The following is a 22,273-nucleotide window of genomic DNA, read 5'->3' on the forward strand; positions in this document are numbered from 1 at the left end:
AAGCTAACTGTGCATAATAAAAATGTCACATTGGTGCATGACCTGTGCTGAAATACTCTGATCTATCTTTCTTAGGTCCAAAGTGGATGACCTCACAGTTCCCCACATTGAGCTCCATCTGCCACAGTTTTGCCCACTCACTTAATCTATCAATGTCCCTTTGCCACTTTCAGTTCCCATCTACACTATTTACTGTGCCACCTAACATAGTGTCGTCAGCAAGCTTAAAAATACGTCTCGCTATTCCTTCATCCAAGACATTTATAAATATAGTGAGAAGCTGAGGTTACCAGTGCAGATCCCTGGGGGGCACCACTAGTCACATCCTGCCAATTTGAGTACATATTTATTATCTCTACTCTCAGTCTCCTACCCTCTAACCAATTCCCTACCCATGTCAATAGGTTGCCTCCAATTCCATGCACTCTTATTTTTGTTAATGGTCTTTTACGTGGACCCTTATTGAATGCTTTCTGGAAGTCCATATAAATACCGTCCATCGACACTCCCTTATTTACCACGTTAGTTACCTCCTCAAAAAATTCAACTAGGTTCATTAGACATGACTTACCCTTTACAAATCCATGCTGGCTCGCTCTCATGTTCATGTTTGTCAAGTGCTCAGTCACTCTGTCCCTAATGACAGATTCCAGTAACTTCTCCACAACAGACGTTAGACTAATAGGCCTATAATTTCCTAGTTTATCCCTCCTACGCTTCTTACATAGTGGAGTGACATTGGCAATATTCCAATCCAAGGAGACATCTCCTGAATTGAGAGAGTTTTGGAAGATCATTACTAGAGCATCTACAATTTCCACACCTTTTTAATATCCTGGGGTGGAAACCATCGGGTGCTGGAGATTTGTCTTTGTCTCATTATTTTCTCCATTACCATTTTTTTTACTTGTATTAAATCTAGTAAGTTCCTCCCTTTTGATTTATTTTTAGTTTTCTTCATATCTTTGGTACTTTATCCTCATCCTCTGCTGTGAAGACCGATACAAAGTAAGTATTTAGCAAGTCTGACATTTCCTAATTTTCAATTACAGTATCACCTGCATCGGTCTTTAAGGGCCCCACATTACTCTTAAACACCCTCTTTCTCTTAATATACTTGTAAAAATCTTTACTGTTGTCCTTGATATTCCTGGCAAGTTTTTTTTCTCATATTCCCTTTTTGCAGCTCTTACTACTTTGTAACCCTTTGCTGATGTTTATATCTCTCCCAGTCTGTGAGATCTCTACTGTTCTTTGCATTCGTATGAGCCCTTTCTTTTACTTTTATACTGTCTCTCACTTCTCTTGTTGACCAAGGTTGTTTAATTACACAAGTAGGCCTCTTGCCCTTTAGGGGTATGTACAAGTCTTGTATTGTAGCAAATACTTCTTTGAACACCTCCCACTGTTCTTCTGTAGTTTTATCCATTAATAGTTTTGCCCAGTCTACTGTGGTCAATTTCTGCCTCATCCCTCCAAAGTTTGCCTTACCTTAATTTAAAACCCTAGTTCATGACTCACCCTTCTCCCTCTCAAATCTAATATCGAATTCAATCATGTTATGGCCACTATTAGCTAGATTGTTGACTAATTCAGGCTCATTACTCATCACTAAATCTTAAAATGGCCTGTTCTCTTGTTGATTCTCAGTAGTAGAGGCGGGTACAATTTTGTCTTTTAAAAAGCATTTGGACAGTTACACATGGGTAAGATGGGTATAGAGGGATATGGGCCAAGTGCAGGCAATTGGGACTAGCTTAGTGGTATAAACTGGGCGACATGGACATGTTGGGCCGAAGGGCCTGTTTCCATGTTGTAACTTCTATGATTCTATGATTCAAGAACATATTGTTCCAGAAAATTGTCCCAAATACAGTCCAGAAATTCTGTGCCTTTGGGTCTTGAACTGTTTTGCTTTTCAGTCTATGTGAAAATGAAAGTCTCCCATTATAACTACTCTTTGTTTTTGCAACAAGCTTCTCTGATCTGTGTTTATGCATTCCTCTACTTTATCACTGCTATCAGGAGGTTTGTAGACAACTCTTACCAAAGTCTCGTGTCTTTTTCTATTAAATTCTATTCAGAGTTTCAACTGCCTGCTCACCCTTACTGATATCCCTTTCTAATGCTGTAATAGTGTCCTTTATCAATATCGCTACTTTTCCTCCTTTTCCAATTTCCCTTTCTTTTCTAAAGACCATACAACCTGGAATATTTATCTCCCAGTCATGTCCAGTTTGTAGCCAGGCCTCAGTGATGGCCACTACGTCATACCCTTTAAACTGGATGAGTGTTTCTAATTCACTTGTTTTATTCCTTATGCTGCGTGTGTTGTGTCTTATTTGGGCTGCCAGCTCTACTCAACCCTTTTGCCCTGATATTTTTCTCCCACTTTTTGTTATCACTCCTGTTGTATTTTTATCAGTTATGTTGTTATTTCCTATATTTATTTCTGAACTTGAAGTATTTATATTACCTTTAATAGTATTTATGATCTGGACTTTGCTCTCATCCCTTTTTCTTTAGTGCCTTTGTTACTCAGGCTAATGACTTTTCCACCCTGGAAACTACACTCACATATGATATGAAACTTGTGGAGGGAAATTTATTGAAGTCTGTGGATAGAGGGAGAGCTAGAGAATATTCCTGAGTGTTACTGGTCCAGAAGCAGCAATATTTGTTTTTGTAAGATGAGGTTTACAATTTTGTTATTGGTCCCATTTCTTTGTCTTTCGCAAGAAGGGAACAAATGCTGGGCATTAGTTATACCAACAATCAGTATAGTATTAAATAGTATCCTAAGTAAGTTTCACTGTCCTTGATCCTTGTTTGTAGACAGTGAGGCCTGTTGGTTCAGTGCTTGTACTTTTCGCTGTATAAAATGTACAAAAGTAGGTTTTTCTAGGTCCAGGGCAATAGTCAGTTGGATTTGATTTGACTCGAGGTTCATGGCGATGGAGTTGTAAAATTTAATTGGAATTCACAATATGGATATTGGGTTCATGAGAATTTACTGCACTCTATGAAAAAATTGCCTTTATATACCAGGACCTCAGACGCAGCAAGTGAATAATTGCTTTCAACGTGGAATTTCAACAGGAGAATTCTGTATTTTACTAGAAATTGTACATGCTTAAAGTAGGGGAACTGTTATTTCAAACAGCTTTTCATTTAGGATTTCGAACTGAGTTCCATTTAGGTAGTCTGTGCCTGAAAAGTTCAATTTTAAATTATTGACCTTTCCAGTCAAGCAAAATTCTTAATTAACATTAAAACCACACAATTGGCATACTCTTATAGTGTTTGTAATTTATTCATTTCCCCCTAGCAATAGGAGTGCATTTACTTTAACGGTATCTTTTATAAAGTCATGCGTATACAAACTAATGGGCCAGATTTTGCTGTCAGAATAACGGTGAGGTTAATGGCACTTGCCGTTATTTATGCGCAAATGGTACAGCAGCTTCAGGTGAGGAGCAGATGCATGTTTAAATGCCAATATCTAAAAGTTGCTGTCTGAGTTGTGCTGCTCGGCTGTTAGTTTTGCGAAAATAGCATCTCGCTGTATGCCTCAGCATTGAAATACATAGAATGTCATGAAGTTGCTGTATTTGTGCGGTAGATACGAACTAAACTCGCAGCAGTTATTCATTTCAAGTGTCATTTCAAGTCTAAGTACCCTTTTAACGATGTGATAAGTGTTAATTACTGCCAGTCAACCCCTTGATCGTTAATAGACAATTGAGGTGGAGCTTTCCAGTGTAATATCTCGTCATGTAGTGGCCATTTCAGGCCAGTACAACTGCTAGGTGATTAGACGACAGTAGGTCGGGAATTAGTTTCAACAATACAGTGCTCACTTTAACTCTTGTGTTAAATGTGCTCTGTTCAATGTGGGGTGCTCTGACTCCTTCCAATTCTGTTTCTCAGTTCCCCCACTCTTTGGTCTCAGCCACTGGCCTGCTGCCTTACTCTCTGGCCTACACCCTGCTACCCCAACTCCAATCCCTGAGAAACAGAAAAGCAGATATATACAGAAAACAGCAATATGAATAAGAGCAATGCCATGGGAGATCCACTTCATCTAAATCAGAGTTGCTTCTTGCAACACTTTGCCTGTCACATTTACCCACCTCATTCTGTTGCTTTAAAACTTCTCCTTCTGACTTGATGAGCAGTGCCACAGATATTAAATACTGTGGCTTTGATTTCTACGGTGTCAGCCTCAGCTGAGTGGTAGAACTCTCACCTCTGAGTCAGTTGGTTGTGAGTTCAAGCCCCATTTGAGACTTCAGCACGTAATCTAGGCTGACACTTCAGTACAGTACTGAGGAAGCGCTCCACTGTTGGAGGCGCCGTCTTTCAGCTGAGACGTTAAACCCAGGCCCCCTGTTCCTGGGGAGTTTCCTGGTTTCTGAGCCAATATTTATCCCACATCCAACATCACTACATCAGATTATCTTAGTGCTGTTTTATGAGATCGTGCTGTGTGTAAATTGGCTGCTGTTTCCCCACTTTTCAACAGTGACTACACTTCAAAAGTACTTCATTGGCTGTGAAGCACTTTGGGACGTCCTACGGTCATGAAAGGTGGTATATAACTGCAAGTGATTTCTTTTTCTTCTATGTTCTGCCTGAGGATCTTTGTATAGTGAATTTGTTAGTTGCCTCTCATTGTAATGCTGACTTATCCAGGCTCCGTAGATGATTTCTCAGCCTTTGCAGGTACTATTTTGTAATCAGCTTCTAGGAGGCGCATAGAGTCAGCCTGAGTGACTTTGTTGCTGAAGTTTTTGCCCCTATCGGTGAGATACTTAATTTTCATGCTGGATTTTCCCATGACCACTGAGATTGGGAGATTTCTGTATAAACAATTAGCATGCGTTGGTATTCCCACATTCAGAGCATTTTCAACTGCAATAAAATTACAAATTTCAGTACAATATTTAATTTTTACACTTGATACAAAAGATTATTTATCTTTATCATAATCATTGGAAGTGCTTTGTAAAGTTTTTTTTTGGTCAGATTGTGAGTAAATCCTTTATCTTGTAAAGAAATGCATCAAGAGTATTCATTTTGAAGTTTTAGATTCAGCCATTTGAGCCATACACAAACTTTACAGTGGGGTGATGAGCTAAACTGATGGTTATTATAACTCAGGCGCTCTCCCAACACTTAATTGAGTCACAGTAAGAAGTCAGTTTCCATAAGCAAACTAGCGTCTTCTATGAACTGAAACGTGCACATCGTATACAGGATAAATAGGGATTTAAAAGTGCCTGTGTAAAATCCTAAACATGTGTAAATTTTATATCCATAATAGTCTACTGTTGTATCTCCTTTCTTTCTTTCTTCCCCTCACCCCCGCAAAACCTGGAATTCAGGAGAAATTCCTTTAACCAAAAAGTGGTTAGAACTCGCTACCACAAAGAGTAGTTGAGCATAGATGCATTTAAGGGGCAGCTAGATAAGCACAAAAGGGAGAAAGGAATAAAAGGGTATGCTGGTAGGGAGGGAGGGGCTCGTGTGGAGCATAAATACTGCCATGGCCTGTTTCTGTGCTGTAGTCTTGATGGAGCACTCTGACATGTGCCGTGAATGGGATAGCTTAGCACTGGACTAACCATTACCGTTATCGCAGGTTTAAGCAGCCAAAATTACTTGGGCTGCTCACCCGTGGGAAATAACACTGGCTGATTTGTTATCTTCAACTTAAAACTAATGGTCAAATTTGTTTACTGGTATAATTACACAGCAAGAAAGTAGCAATGAAATATTTGACTTAAATGAAGCATGAGCTATTTCAGTATTCAGTCTTTAGAAGTAGTTCCGTTCAATAACTTTTGAACTGAGTCATTGATAAACCCTTATGTTGGCAAAATTCCACAGAGCCCCTCCTCTTGGTTGCCTTGTATGAAAAGTGCAGTGAGTAGCAAGGGGCTGGAGGTATGTGGAAATCCTCAGCTCTTGTACAATTCTCTAGTGCTTCTAAAAAGCAGAGTTCCTCTGAAGATCAAAGACATTCTTAACAGTCAGGCAATCAGCATAGCCATTATTTCACGTAGATAAGTTATGAACAGTCTTTTGGTTGTCTGCCATGGAAACTCTGTTACGGCAGAAACTATTCGGAATGTCTGATATGAGTCTGCAAGCTCAAATTCGTTAACATTTCAAAAACGTGAGACTGGCTAAACAAACTTGCTGATTTAAATTCTGATTACAGGCAATGATACCACCACCCCCCACCCCACCCCTATGTTTGCCTATGCCCTCTCGAAACCAGTTGCTAATTATAGACAGTTTTGAGTCTTTCAGCCCACAAAGACAAAAGATTTTGTTTTAAGAATACAGTTCCTGAAACCAGTCTTTAAACTGCATTGGTCTATCGTATGGAAAAATATCCTGTTTGAGGCAAGACAAAGCTCTGCTTCTGTCACCATGGTAGAGTGCATTTTATCGTGAGCAAATTTTTAAGCTGCCTTCCCAGTAGTTTATAAGGAATTAGTTTTAGGCTAAATGGGATTCTACATAAGATGATGTGCGCATTTACAGAGCATCCATTGCCAAACCTGTACTCTTTCTGGTCCAAACTGTTGGAATAACCACGAAGAAACAACACAGTAGGTTAACTGATTCTTATCACCAAAATCAAACTTTGCGTAGTGAAACTAGATTAGAGACTGCTTTCAGAGAAATCTGTTCTCAAGGTAATTGATACTTTGGTGCTTGGCTCGAACTCCGACATCCAGTACTGAATGAGCAGAAATTTCCTCCAATTAAACATTAGGAAGACCAAAGCCATTGTCTTCGATCCCCGCCACAAACTCCGTTCCCTAGTCAGCGATCCCATCCCTGGCCACTGTCTCAGGCTGAACCAAGCTGTTCGCAACCTCACCGTTCTATTTGACCCCGAGCTGAGCTTCCAACCCCAGATCCCCTCCATCGTCAAGACCACTTACTTCCACCTCCATAATATCGCTTATCTCTGCTTCTGCCTGAGCCCAGATGCTACCGAAACCCTCATCTGGCCTCTTACGCACCTACGACTCCCTTTGCCCTACCTTTGGCAGCCGTGCCTTCAGCTGTCCAGGCCCTAAGCTCTGGCATTCACTCCCTAAACCTCTCCACCTCTCCATCTCTCTCTTTAAGATGCTTCTTAAAACCTACCTCTTTGTCCAAGTGATTGGTCATCTGTCCTATTGTCTCCCTCCCCCTTTGGCTTGGTGTTAATTTTTGTCTGATTATGCTCCTGCGAAGTGCCTTGGGACATTTTACTATGTTAAAGGCGCTATATAAATGGAAGTTGTTTTGTTGAAGGCGTTTTAATGCCGTTGTGTTTTCTGTGACTATTTTCTTACTTACAAATAACGAATATATGTACGAACATATGATTTAAGAGCAGGAGTAGGCCATTTGGCCCCTCAAGCCTGCTCTGCCATTTGATAATATCTTGGCTGATCTGAATGTGACCTCAACTCTACTTTCCCGTCTACCGACTATAACCTTTGACTTCCTTGTTAATCAGGAATCTATCTAACTCAGCCTTAAAAAAAATATTCAATGACCCTGCCTCCACCACTCTCTGGGGAAGGGTGTTCCGCAGACTCACGACCCTCTGAGAGAAAAAATTTCTCCTCATCTCCGTCTTAAATGGGACACCCCTTATTTTTAAATTGTGGCCTCTAGTTCTAGTCTCTCACACAAGGGGAAACGTCCCTTCAGGATCTTATGTTTCAATAAGATCACCTCTCATTCTTCTAAACTCCAGTGTATACAGGACCAACCTTTCCTCAGACAAGTGAACCTTCTCTGAACCGTCTCCAAAGCAATTATGTCCTTTCTTAAATAAGGAGACCAAAACGGCACACAGTATTCTAGATGTGGTCTCACCAATACCTTGTACAACAGTAGCAAAACCTCTCTACTTTTATATTCCATTCCCCTTGCAATAAATGACAACATTCCATTTGACTTCCTAATCACTTGCTGTATCTGCATACTAACTTTTTGTGATTCATGTACTAGGACATCCAGATCCCTCTGTACCTCAGAGTTCTGCAATCTCTCTCCATTTAAATAATATACTGCTTTTCTATCCTTCCTGCCAAAGTGGACAAGTTCACATTTTCCCACATTATACTCCATCTGCTAAATTTTTGCCCACTCATTTAACCTATCTATATCCCCTTGCAGACTCCTTATGTTTTTTTTTATTCGGTCACGGGATGTGGGCGTTGCTGGCGAGACTGGCATTTATTGCCCATCCCTAATTGCCCTTGAGAAGGTGGTGCTGAGCTGCCTTCTTGAACCGCTGCAGTCCGTGTGGTGAAGGTTCTCCCACAGTGCTGTTTGGAAGGGAGTTCCAGGATTTTGACCCAGCGACGATGAAGGAACGGCGATATATTTCCAAGTCGGGATGGTGTGTGACTTGGAGGGGAACATGCAGGTGGTGTTGTTCCCATGTGCCTGCTGCCCTTGTCCTTCTAGGTGGTAGAGGTCACGGGTTTGGGAAGTGCTGTCAAAGAAGCCTTGGCGAGTTGCTGCAGTGCATTCTGTGGATGGTACACACTGCAGCCACTGTGCGCCGGTGGTGAAGGGAGTGAATGTTTAGGGTGGTGGATGGGGTGCCAATCAAGCGGGCTGCTTTGTCCTGGATGGTGTCGAGCTTCTTGAGTGTTGTTGGAGCTGCACTCATCCAGGCAAGTGGAGAGTATTCCATCACACTCCTGACTTGTGCCTTGTAGATGGTGGAAAGGCTTTGGGGAGTCAGGAGGTGAGTCACTCGCCACAGAATACCCAGCCTCTGACCTGCTTTTGTAGCCACAGTATTTATGTGGCTGGTCCAGTTAAGTTTCTGGTCAATGGTGACCCCCAGGATGTTGATGGTGGGGAATTCGGCGATGGCAATGCCGTTGAATGTCCTCTTCACAACTTACTTTCCGACCTACCTTTGTGTCATCAGCAAATTTAGCAAATTTCGCGGTTCAAGAAGGCGGCTCACCACCACCTTCTCAAGGGCAATTAGGGATTGGCAATAAATGCTGGCCTCGCCAGCGACACCCACATTCCATGAACGAATAAAAACAAAATAAACCATACATTCGGTCCGTTCATCCAACATGATGTTGCCATTGAGCATCTGCATCTCGAATCCTATGTGCTAAGTGGTGCAAATGATCTATGGACATAATTATCTCTTCGCTGTTACATACATTGTACATCCACACAGCTGGCAGCTTAACAGTAGTTCCACAAACCAACTAACATATTTTTGTTAACATTCAGAGCATTCAAATTCAGTAGAACAAAGAAACACAACTTTTTAATCTAATAACTAACTTTTGAGGCAAATTGATTTTGTTAATCTGTGACCAAGCACAAATTGCGAAATGGCAATTGTTAGAAAGTGTGAGATTCCTTGACAGGAGGAGTATTCTGACCAAATGTTGAGCGCCTATTTGAAAGGAATGAAATACTTGGTGATCCAGTTGGATAGTTGCTTGATTCAACACCTTACATCCCAAGTACGTCTAATATAGAGGACAAGTTCCACTTATTGAACTATTTTATACTATGGTAGAGCAATTTACAAAACAGTCATTTGTTTAGTCTCTGCTTAATTAGGAATGTCTCTTTAATTTCAGATGTAATCAGTGCGGGCGGGAGTCTAAGCTGTTATCCCGTTTTTATGAACTGGAGTTAAATATCCAAGGACACAAGCAACTGACAGATTGCGTTGACGAATTTCTGAAGGTACCTTGATATCTAGTAATGGGGGGGGGGAAAGGTGCCATTACTCAGATTCTGCAGTAATATTTTTTCCACCCACCACAGAAATAATTATTGAGTCCACCTGAAAGTTACGGCCCGATGACATAATCAGCACCACGACTTAAGTTTAACAGAAAGAGATGGGAAGGCCCGAGCTATGGGATTCCCAGCAGCTGAACCGAGGTGGGAGCTGCCGGCTCCCCAAGGTAAGTGGCTCTTTCCTTGTGGGCCTGGAGAGCAGGAGTGCTCCCTTCCAGGCCCCTCAAGGCAGCCTTCAGCCTCCCCCCAGCCCCCCCTGATCACAGGCCCCCTGCCCCTCCCTCCTGATTGCCGACCTCCCCTTCCCGATTGGTGATGATCCCCTCCCCCCACCCCACCCCCTCCCCAACTTCCTGATTGCTGACTGCCCCCAAGTGTTCCCGACTGCTGCCTCCTGCTAGTGTTACTTCCCACCCGCCGGCTAGGCTGTCCTTTTGGCCAGCTGTCGGGCAGGAGGTTATGTTAATGAGACGGCAGGGCCTCCGTGTCCCTGGCCTTGCCAAGTGCTTCGGCCATTTTCGGCCTCCACTGCACCCACCCCGACTTCCGATTAATATCGCAAGCCCCTGTGTCTGATTCAGTTCAGTTTTCATATTCTTTGCTATCTACCCAATTTTTAGGAGCCTGATGTTTTTAGGGCTTAAGATCTTTTAAAATCTGCTTTGCACTATTGAAGCACAGTATGTAAACTTTTCCTAGAAGTGAATTTGAACAATTTTACTTAATTCCTGGAGGGTTTCTGCTACCACTTTATTAAGGATCTGAACCAAGAGCTCTAAGACCCTGAGCCCAGAATTAATAGAAATCCCGTAAAGGATTTGGTTGCTTCTGTGTTCAGCACAGTTTTAAATGCAAGAGTACACACATTCGAAAGCTTGTTCATACCTATAAAATGAAGTATAGCAAAGCCCATTTGCCCTTCAGGTAATTTGTAATGTTGTTACATTAATGTTATGTTAATCTTCATAAAATTTGACTTGTGCAAATCCTGTCTATGGAAATTCTTTCCCTCTGTATTAAACAAATCAGAATTTTCCAAAACACAACTTGCATTGTGTATTTAATATCTCATTTTGTATTTAAAAAATAACAGTGAATTCACATTCAAAAAATAAAGTTGCGTGTATGTTTATATTTGCATATAGATGAGCAGTCTGCTCATAAAAGTATGCAAGTATTTTGCTAGTAAAGGTGCATTGTATTTTAGTTCTGGAAAGCCTTAGTCAGGCCCCTTGCAGTGATAAGGAAAGGAGAAGGGGAGGGCAGACCCCTGTTTGGTGACCAATGCATACTTGATGTCCAAGCTGCTTTACAACTGATACCAAACATTCATGTAGGTCTTCTGCAGCCAGAAGTTTTAAACCAGTGCAGCTGGTAAGGTTATTTAATTTTGCAAAAAGATGCCCATTGATTCATGCGTTTTATTCCAGCTGAGTCAATGTTTGTTTTGTCACAGCTGTTATAAGCACTTCCAAGAATGTAACACTCTATGAATACATGTGAAAATAATTAAAGCTGTAATATCTACAACATTCCTTGATCCTAAATGTGCTCCCAATTTTTTCCTGAGAAATTTTGACCTTGTAGTCGGTTTTGATACTCATTTATGCAAATTAGAAACAATGGCCCCAATATTTAGTGGGGGGGGGGGTGTAGCAGGCGGGAAATACGGGTTTCCAGGAGATCCTGACGAATTTAACAGCAGGATCTCATTTAAATTTTTGGACTCCGTTTCCCGGCCACAGCCAGCCAAATTTGACGGGAAGGCCTGCAGCACCAGGCTGCAGCGGGGAGAGGAGGGAGGGATGGATCATGGGGGGACATGGGGGAGAAGACGGAGAGATCAGGGAGGTCCGATCATGGTTGTGGGGGGTCGACCGATCACAGGGGTCTGATCGGGGGGAGATTAACAGGTTAGCTTGGGGGACTGGGGGGAGCACTCTTGTTCCTCCTGGCCCACAAGCAATGCTGGAAAGGCACTTACCTGCTGGATCTAGCTGTTCTAGCCTCTCTTCAGCTGCCAGGTTTCCCGAGCCCTGGGAAGCCTGGCCCGCAGCCATTAAATTTAAAAGTGAGATAAGACCTGAGACACGCAGCCTCATTAAAATATTTAAATTACAGACCCACCTCTGGAGAACGGGTTTGTCGCCTGCCCTCCAACCCACCTCTGTTAAAACAGGAAGTGGGCACGTTTCCCATTTTTGCATTTTTAACCCCACTCCTGCCCATCCTGCGGGGTTAGAATTCTCCCCAATGTGGGCAAGCCCGGACCTCTTCTTGGCTTCTTTGAGAATGTTGAAGATAAAATGGAAAGTGGTATTCCTTATTTTGGTTTTTCAGAAAGCTTTTGATCAAGTTCCCTATGAAAGACTTCTAAATCACCTAAAAGCTACAGGAAAGGGTAGACAAAGGAACTAGATAAGATGGTTTAAAAATAAGAGTACTCGTGAAGAGATCTCCAGTCGCGACTGACCCAATGCGCTCCTGGCCAGCCTCCCATTCTCCAACCTGTGTCCTTCAGCGCATCCAAAATTCTGCTCACTCTATCCTGTCCCCTAACGCCTCAAATTTAAATTCAAAATTCTTATCCTTATATTTAAAACCCTTCATGGTCTCACTCCTCCCTATCTTTGTAACCTCTTCCACTCTTTCCCCCCCCACCCACCGCCCCCCTTTCATTTTTTACATACGCTAGGAGTTGCCATCCATATGTGACTGTTGCAGTGTCTCCCTGTGTATCAGTGGTGACACTCTTATGGAAGCCATCTTCAAGATACTTTTCCTCTTTGCGTATAGTCTACAGTGCGGCTAGTTGGTCTTCAAGCCTGACAGCTCATTTCTTGAGGAATCCAATTAATGACCACTTCGTTCGAGCGTACTCCATAAGATACTTCTCGGATCGAGGTTGGCCCACATCTTGCACGCCATGCAGTAAAAAGCTTATGGCCACCTGAATTCTGTGGTATTGCAAAAAGAGTTTGGTATTAAATTTTTTAGAATGCAAGAAGTCAACTTATTTTGAAAAGTTTAACCATAGAGTATCTCCCATAGCCTGGTAATGAAAATGATAACGTATCTAGCATTTGCTAGTTAAGGAAAACCAATTGATTCATGTAAAATTTGCTTTTCATATTTTTGCTCCCTTTCAAAGAGTCCTTGCACTAATCTTGAATTTTATTTCAGGAAGAAAAGCTGGAAGGGGATAACAGGTACTTTTGTGATGAATGTCAGGACAAACAGAATGCCACCAGAAAAATTAAGCTACTCAGCCTTCCGCGAACCCTCAATTTGCAGCTTTTGAGGTTTGTCTTTGACAGGTCAGTTGCATTTAATTTGCTGAAAGATCACCAGTAAGTACGTGTGCTTCTTTTCCTAGAATATATGTGTTTACTTTGGTATAATTGTCTATTCAATCAGTTTTGGAGCCATGACTTGCTGCAAAATTTAAAGGCCTGTGGTACAACATTTGCATCAAAATAAATATTGAGATCGTTGTTCTGGGAAAAAAACGTTTGTGTGGTTTATGATATGATTCTTATAATTTGTGATAGCAGCAGTTGAAACGTGGTATTCACTTTCACAGATGATTGATGCCGTTTGCAGGAGTATACATTCCTTCACACTTCTGTGTAGCTTTTGAATCAACTTGAGTGTGGGAATCGCATACATATAATTTGTGTTTGACACATCATGGTTTGGAGGGAGGATAGAAGAAGATATAACTTGCTCTCATAGAATAAGATCCCTGGGTATCATTCCACCTTGTTTGTCCGATTTTCTGCCCCCTCTTGCTGGAGTCCTGTTTATAGAATCATACAGCACATCGTGCCTATGCCTGCTCCTTGAAAGAGCTGTCCAATTTAGGAACATAGGAACAGGAGTAGGCCATTCAGCCCCTCGTGTCTGCTCTGCCATTTGATAAGATCATGGGTGATCTGTGATCCAACTCCATATACCTGCCTTTGGCCCATATCCCTTAATACCTTTGATTGCCAAAAAGCTATCTATCTCAGATTTAAATTTAGCAATTGAGCTAGTATCAATTGCCGTTTGCGGAAGAGAGTTCCAAACTTCTACCACCTTTTGTGTGTAGAAATGTTTTCTAACCTTACTCCTGAAAGATCTGGCTCTAATTTTTCGACTGTGCCTCCTACTCCCAGAATCCCCAACGAGGGGAAATAGTTTCTCTCTATCCACCCTATCCGTTCCCCTTAATATCATATAAACTTCGATCAGATCACCCCTTAACCTTCGAAACTCCAGAGAATACAACCCCAATTTGTGTAATCTCTCCTCGTAACTTAACCCTTGAGTAAATTCTAGTAAACCTATGCAGCACTCCCTCCAAGGCCAATATGTCCTTCCGAAGGTGCGATGCCCAGAACTGCTCACCGTACTCCAGATGTGGTCTAACCAGGGTTTTGTATAGCTGCAGCATAACTTCAGAATTGTACTCCCTATACCCAAGTCCAGGTCATTTAAATACAACAAGAAAAGCAATGGTCCTAATACCGGTCCCTGGGGGACCCCGCTTCATACTTCTCCAGTCAGAAACATATCCGTTCACCACTACTGTCTGCCTCCCATCCTTTAGCCAATTACGTACCCAAGTTACCATCGTCCCTTTAATCCCATGTGCTTCTATTTTCCGAATAAGTCTGTTATGTGGTATTTTATCAAATGTCTTTTGAAATTCCATATATACAACATCTACTGCACTACCTTCATCAACACTCTCTGAGTTCTTTGATGAAATATCAATCGGGTTAGTCAGACACGATTTGCCTTTAACAAATCTTTTGTCCTTGAAATTAGTCTCTAGTAGTTTTCCCATCACTGACGTTAGATTGATTGGCCTGTAGTTACCAGGTTTATCCCTCTCCCCTTTTTTGAATGGGGTGCAACATTTGCAATTCTCCAGTCCTCTGGCACCACTTGCATATCCAAGGATTGAAAAATTATGGTCTGAGCTTCTGCTATCTTCACCCTTGCTTCCCTCAGCAACTTAGGATGCATCCCTTATGGACCGGGTGACTTGTTAACTTTTGAGTGATGCCAACCTATTTAGCACCTCCTTTCTTTCTATTTTTATCCTATCCAATATCTCTACTCCCTCCTCTACTGCGACATTAACCTCATCGTCTCCTTTTGTGAAGACATATGCAAAGTACTCATTCAGTACCTCTTTCTCCACAAGATTTCCTTCTTTGTCCCTAATCAGCCCCACTTTAACTATCCTTTTACTTTTTATGTTTATAAAAGATTTTTGGGTTCCTTTTTTATGTTACCTGCTAATCTTTTCTCATATCCTCTCTTTGCCCTTCTTATATCCTTTTTGAATTTCCCCCTGGTTTTCTACTGTATTCTGTACCTGACATTTGTCATAAACCTCCTTTATCTGTTTTATTTTAACCTTTATTTTCTTTGTCATTCGGGGAGCTCTAGCATTAGATGCTCTATCTTTCCTTTTTATGGGAATATGCTTGGTTCGTACCTGAACTATCTCTGCCTTGAAGGCCTCCCATTGCTCATTTACTGTTTTCTTGGCCAGTCTTTGTTTCCAGTCCACCTGTGCTAGATCCCTTCTCAAATCACTGAAATTGGCTCTCTTCCAGTTGGGTATTTTCACCGTTGATTTTTCTGTGTGCCTCTCCGTAACCACTTTAAAGCTAATTATATTATGATCACGATTACCCAGGTGTTCTCCCCCTGAAACACATTCCACTTGCCCTACTTCATTTCCCAGAACTACATCCAGCATTGCTTCCTTCCTCATTGGGCTAGAAACACACTGATTAAGAAAGTCCTCCTCTATACATTTTTAGGAATTCTTCTCCCAATTTTAGAGGATGCTGTTTTCCCTCCTTTATTTTGCTAAGTGGCAATTCTTCATGTTAGCCCAGACAGTGGGCGGGCTATTCTACCACAGTGGGTATGGGAAATCGCAGTTGAGCCTGACCCTGCCATCGATGATGTCCAGGCATGAGGATTTATCACTAGAAGCCACCATGCAGGAGTAGGATGCCTGGCTATTTTTTTTATACCCACTAGCTTGCCAAGGAGCATTGAGGCCAATAGTAGTGCCCCTTTCAGATGCCCAGACTGAGATCAGCACAGAGCAGTAATTGAACATAGGCCCTCCTGGTCTATATAGCTTGGTTACATATTGCTTTTACCAAGTGATGCTTATTCCACTTAAAAGGGCAGTACTTAGCAGAATATCCTATAAGCAGCTGGGTAAGGGTTTTTTTAAACGGTCAGATTGGACGGTTGATGCTGAATGACCATTACTTTCCTGCGTTATTTCCCGTTTACAATACCAGAGTTTCACAAAAGCATTTATAGCATTTTACCATTTATTTGAAAAAAGGATCCAGAAGCACAGTACATATTTGCAATTGTTCAACAATCACATAAAAATGAACTAGCTATCATCCAAATTCCTGAATAACCACTGGAACACGGCTTTTTTAGGAATTTGGAGCCACCCCATAACCATGTGGTATTCCCCTAGATCCCATGGTTTTTTTAGTTATCACTGTTATGCCCAAGTTCTTTTGCTCTCATGGTTTGCAGCAGTTCATTTCGTTGATGCAGAGCACACAAAAGTTCAGCTCCATTTAAATTGATTTTTCTGTGTTTTGAGGAACTTGCTGAAGAATCATGGTGCTCAAAGTTTTATAAGTGTTCCATAATGATTTTCGTTACTCTACATAGCCATCAATATCGGCTTTGATTTGAGAACCTGGTTTATTTGTTGCATTATGTCCATGGTTGATGTTTAATGTCAGGGAGTGGGTTCGGCTTTGATTGAAGCACTTTCAAGCTTTGATCAATTCTCTCATCCAGATTGAAAAATTGTAGGTTCTGCCTACATTTTAGTGGCTGGTGTGTATAACCAGCACCTATGTTGCCTTCCAGCAGCCCACAGCTTTAAGCACTCAGCCTGCAGCAGGCTTGTTGTGACCGCTTATAGAATCTTTCAGCACAAAAGGAGGCTATTTGACCCATTGTGCCTATGCCTGCTCTTTGAAACAACTATCCAATTAGTCGCACTCCTCCGCTCTTTCCCCATGGCCCTGCAAATTTTTCCTTTTCAAGTATGTATCCGATTCCTTTTTGAAAGTTATTATTGAATCTGCTTCCACCACTCTTTCAGTTTGAAGCAGATGATTATGGCATCACCATTTATGAACTTTAAATTTAGTGGAATTAAGGTGTTAGTTTTTAGATTTTACATTAATATTGTAAAACAAATCCAATTTCTTGGATAACTATGTAACTTTTATCCTTTTTTTAAAATAAGACATTATAAAACATTAAAGCTTTACAGAGCCAGAGTTTGTCAATACTGAATTTCTTAAATTTAACTTTCGCAGGCAAACTGGTCACAAGAAAAAGCTAAACTCTTACATCAGCTTTCCTGAAGTTTTAGACCTAACTGCGTACCTCGAAAGGAAAGGTAATACATTTAAGGAGTAATTTCATATTCATTATTTCAGTAGTGATGTTGGATTTCAGTTATCTCTGGAATTGCTTTTCTCCCTTATTTTGTGAGGACCCAGTTCAAATTCATCTGTTATGTGGGAAATGGATGTTTGCTTCGACTGAGGGCCCATTAACATGCTTATTAGCTGGCACTTGGTTAATGAAAATATTTGCTCAAGCACTGATGTTTTACACTGTTTGCTGAAAGCAAGAGTGAATTTATTTCCAGATCATTTTAAAGGATATTGAAGGCAAAGATATCCTTATGAGAAAAGGTGAAACTTCATGAGATCTAGACCAAAATTGCTAAATGACTATCAGAAATTATCAAAAATATTTTAAAATTCTACGAAACAAGAAGTAATGAGCACTGGGAGTTATACTAAAGTCAGTTGAGATTAACTGAAAGCATGTTAGAAGAGGTTAATAGGTGATAGGCAGATTTCAGAAGACAAACTGGATTTTTTTTTTAGATACGCTTGTAATTGGTATGTTTAAGATAATTTTACACCCTTTAAGGGGCCTATTGGCAAGAGAATTTATGAAGGAAAAACAGTTGAACACAATTTGTCATATCTTTATTTATGACAAATAAAGATTTGTCGCATTACAGGCCATTTTGGCTCAGGAGTCATGTGCAAGTAGATAGAATAGATTATAGCATATGGTTTGAACAAACTCAAAAGAATTGAGTGTAGACAGGCACCTAGACCAGTTCAGATACACCTAGGATACTTAGGGAAATGAGGTTCTTGTAAATTATTTCTAGAAGCTCCGTAAACACTCGAGCTGAATCTGCGGATTGGAGGATAGCAAATATTATCCTGATAAATTCAAAAAAAGGAGTGAAACTAGAACCGGGGGGGAAAATGTACCCGTTACTCCAGCATTTCTAGAGAGGGAAAAACGCTAGAGCGTTATATGGACCGTTACCAGTGTTTAAAGAACCCAATCAATACTAACTGCTTCTACCATCATCTCCCTAGGGAGCCTGTTCCATAGATCGCTCACTGATACACTGTTTCCACAGAAAAGTTTTGAACTTAGCTCCCTTCAAGCGCAGGCCGTGTCCTGTAGGGATCTCACTTACACTAACTATAGCACTATCTTCTCCTTATCTGGGTTATGTCAATCAAGCTCTAATGACTTTAATGCTTCCTTTCCCATATGTGCTCAGCAAACGTCCTTTCACTGATATTGATGAATTCCTGTCGGGTGCCATAAGTAGTTCTCAGTATGGTTTTAAACCGATGGGTTATATCTCAGTACTCTGCTGGAATTTTTTAAGCAGGTAACTAAACGTCAAGATAGTTTGTGAGGGCTATTCAATAGCTTTTTTTTTATTCATTCCTGATTAAATGTATCCCAGGACGTTATGGGAGGTTAGGGAGGAAATTGCGGGTCCCCTAGCAGAGATATTTGAATCATCCACCGCTACAGGTGAGGTGCCTGAAGATTGGAGGGTAGCAAATGTTGTGCCTTTGTTTAAGAAGGGCAGCAGGGAAAAGCCTGGGAACTACAGACCGGTGAGCCTGACATCTGTAGTCATAGAATCATAGAAGTTACAACATGGAAACAGGCCCTTCGGCCCAACATGTCCATGTCGCCCAGTTTATACCACTAAGCTAGTCCCAATTGCCTGCACTTGGCCCATATCCCTCTATACCCATCTTACCCATGTAACTGTCCAAATGCTTTTTAAAAGACAAAATTGTACCCGCCTCCACTACTGCCTCTTTGAGTGAAAAAATTGCCCCTCTGGACCCTTTTGTATCTCTCCCCTCTCACCTTAAATCTATGTCCCCTCGTTATAGACTCCCCTACCTTTGGGAAAAGATTTTGACTATCTACCTTATCTATGCCCCTCATTATTTTATAGACGTCTATAAGATCACCCCTTAACCTCCTACTCTCCAGGGAAAAAAGTCCCAGTCTGTCTAACCTCTCCCTGTAAGTCAAACCATCAAGTCCCGGTAGCATCCTAGTAAATCTTTTCTGCACTATTTCTAGTTTAATAATATCCTTTCTATAATAGGGTGACCAGAACTGTACACAGTACTCCAAGTGTGGCCTCACCAATGCCCTGTACAACTTCAACAAGACATCCCAACTCCTGCATTCAATGTTCTGACCAATGAAACCAAGCATGCCGAATGCCTTCTTCACCACCCTATCCACCTGTGACTCCACTTTCAAGGAGCTATGAACCTGTACTCCTAGATCTCTTTGTTCTATAACTCTCCCCAACGCCCTACCATTAACGGAGTAGGTCCTGGCCCGATTCGATCTACCAAAATGCATCACCTCACATTTATCTAAATTAAACTCCATCTGCCATTCATCGGCCCACTGGCCCAATTTATCAAGATCCTGTTGCAATCCTAGATAGCCTTCTTCACTGTCCACAATGCCACCAATCTTGGTGTCATCTGCAAACTTACTAACCATGCCTCCTAAATTCTCATCCAAATCATTAATATAAATAACAAATAACAGCGGACCCAGCACCGATCCCTGAGGCAGACCGCTGGACACAGGCCTCCAGTTTGAAAAACAACCCTCCACAACCACCCTCTGTCTTCTGTCGTCAAGCCAATTTTGTATCCAATTGGCTACCTCACCTTGGATCCCATGAGATTTAACCTTATGTAACAACCTACCATGTGGTACCTTGTCAAATGATTTGCTGAAGTCCATGTAGACCACGTCTACTGCACAGCCCTCATCTATCTTCTTGGTTACCCCTTCAAAAAACTCAATCAAATTCGTGAGACATGATTTTCCTCTCACAAAACCATGCTGACTGTTCCTAATTAGTCCCTGCCTCTCCAAATGCCTGTAGATCCTGTCCCTCAGAATACCCTCTAACAACTTACCCACTACAGATGTCAGGCTCACCGGTCTGTAGTTCCCAGGCTTTTCCCTGCCGCCCTTCTTAAACAAAGGCACAACATTTGCTACCCTCCAATTTTCAGGCACCTCACCTGTAACGGTGGATGATTCAAATATCTCTGCTAGGGGACCCGCAATTTCCTCCCTAACCTCCCATAACGTCCTGGGATACATTTCATCAGGTCCTGGAGATTTATCTACCTTGATGCGCGTTAAGACTTCCAGCACCTCCCTCTCTGTAATATGTACACTCCTCAAGACATCACTCTTTATTTCCCCAAGTTCCCTAACATCCATGCCTTTCTCAACCGTAAATACCGAGGTGAAATATTCATTCAGGATCTCACCCATCTCTTGTGGTTCCGCACATAGATGACCTTGTTGATCCTTAAGAGGCCCTACTCTCTCCCTAGTTACCCTTTTGCCCTTTATGTATTTGTAGAAGCTCTTTGGATTCTCCTTTGCCTTATCTGCCAAAGCAATCTCATGTCCCCTTTTTGCCCTCCTGATTTCTGTCTTAACTCTACTCCGGCAATCTCTATACTCTTCAAGGGATCCACTTGATCCCAGCTGCCTATGCATGTCATATGCCTCCTTCTTCTTTTTGACTAGGGCCTCAATCTCCCGAGTCATCCAAGGTTCCCTACTTCTACCAGCCTTGCCCTTCACTTCATAAGGAATGTGCTTACCCTGAAACCTGGTTAACACACTTTTGAAAGCCTCCCACTTACCAGACGTCCCTTTGCCTGCCAACAGACTCTCCCAATCAACTTCTGAAAGTTCCTGTCTAATACCATCAAAATTGGCCTTTCCCCAATTTAGAATTTTAACTTTTGGGCCAGACCTATCCTTCTCCATAGCTATCTTAAAACTAATGGAATTATGATCACTGGTCCCAAAGTGATCCCTCACTAACACTTCTGTCACCTGCCCTTCCTTATTTCCCAAGAGGAGGTCAAGTTTTGCCCCCTCTCTAGTCGGGCCATCCACATACTGAATGAGAAATTCCTCCTGAATACACTCAACAAATTTCTCTCCATTCAAGCCCCTAATGCTATGGCTGTCCCAGTCAATGTTGGGAAAGTTAAAGTCCCCTACTATTACCACCCTATTTTTCTTGCAGCTGTCTGTAATCTCCTTACATATTTGCTCCTCAATTTCCCGTTGACTATTTGGGGGTCTGTAGTACAATCCTATCAACGTGATCTCTCCCTTCTTATTTTTCAGTTCTACCCATATCGACTCAGTGGGCGAACCCTCGGATATATCCCCTCTCACTACTGCCGTGATGTTCTCCCTAATCAAGAACGCAACTCCCCCTCCTCTCTTACCTCCTGCTCTATCTTTCCTATAGCATCTGTACCCTGGAACATTGAGCTGCCAGTCCTGCCCCTCCCTTAGCCATGTTTCAGTAATAGCTATAACATCCCAGTCCCATGTACCCATCCATGCCCTGAGTTCATCTGCCTTGCCCATCAGACTTCTTGCATTGAAATAAATGCAGTTTAATCTAGACTTCCCTTGGTCTTTGCCCTGCTTTCTCAGACCATCTGTCCGGTCATGTTCTGTACACTCTCCCTTACTGCCTTTTGTTTCTGTCACCACTTTATTTCCCACTGACTTCCTGCATCGGTTCCCATCCCCCTGCCACATTAGTTTAAACCCTCCCCAACAGCACTAGCAAACACTCCCCCTAGGACATTGGTTCCAGTCCTGCCCAGATGCAGACCGTCCAATTTGTACTGGTCCCACCTCCCCCAGAACCGGTTCCAATGGCCCAGGAATTTGAATCCCTCCCTCTTGCACCATCTCTCAAGCCACGTATTCATCTTAGCTATCCTGTCATTCCTACTCTGACTAGCCCGTGGCACTGGTAGCAACCTGAGATTACTACCTTTGAGGTCCTACTCTTTAGTTTAACTCCTAACTCCCTAAATTCAGCTTGTAGGACCTCATCCCGTTTTTTACCTATATCGTTGGTGCCTATATGCACCACGACAACTGGCTGTTCACCCTTCCCCTCCAGAATGTCCTGCAGCCGCTCCGAGACATCCTTGACCCTTGCACAAGGGAGGCAACA

General features: G+C 42.0%; 1 protein-coding gene across 8 annotated transcripts in view; it reads left to right on the forward strand.

Annotated features, from left to right (window-relative positions):
- usp48 (ubiquitin specific peptidase 48) overlaps nt 1-22,273 on the forward strand; it is a 139,063-nt gene that overhangs the window by 25,538 nt on the left and 91,252 nt on the right. For all 8 annotated transcript variants that reach the window (XR_010958245.1, XR_010958246.1, XM_067970683.1 and 5 more), the window contains exons 6-8: nt 9,648-9,756; nt 12,997-13,130; nt 17,193-17,275. Coding sequence is in view for 6 of the 8 variants with exons in the window: in XM_067970683.1 (XP_067826784.1) it covers nt 9,648-9,756; nt 12,997-13,130; nt 17,193-17,275 (326 nt within the window). In the remaining 2 variants the exon portion in view is untranslated. The remainder of the gene's footprint in view (nt 1-9,647; nt 9,757-12,996; nt 13,131-17,192; nt 17,276-22,273) is intronic.

The sequence above is a fragment of the Heptranchias perlo genome, chromosome 32 (genome assembly GCF_035084215.1).
Source record: "Heptranchias perlo isolate sHepPer1 chromosome 32, sHepPer1.hap1, whole genome shotgun sequence".
NCBI lineage: Eukaryota > Metazoa > Chordata > Chondrichthyes > Hexanchiformes > Hexanchidae > Heptranchias > Heptranchias perlo.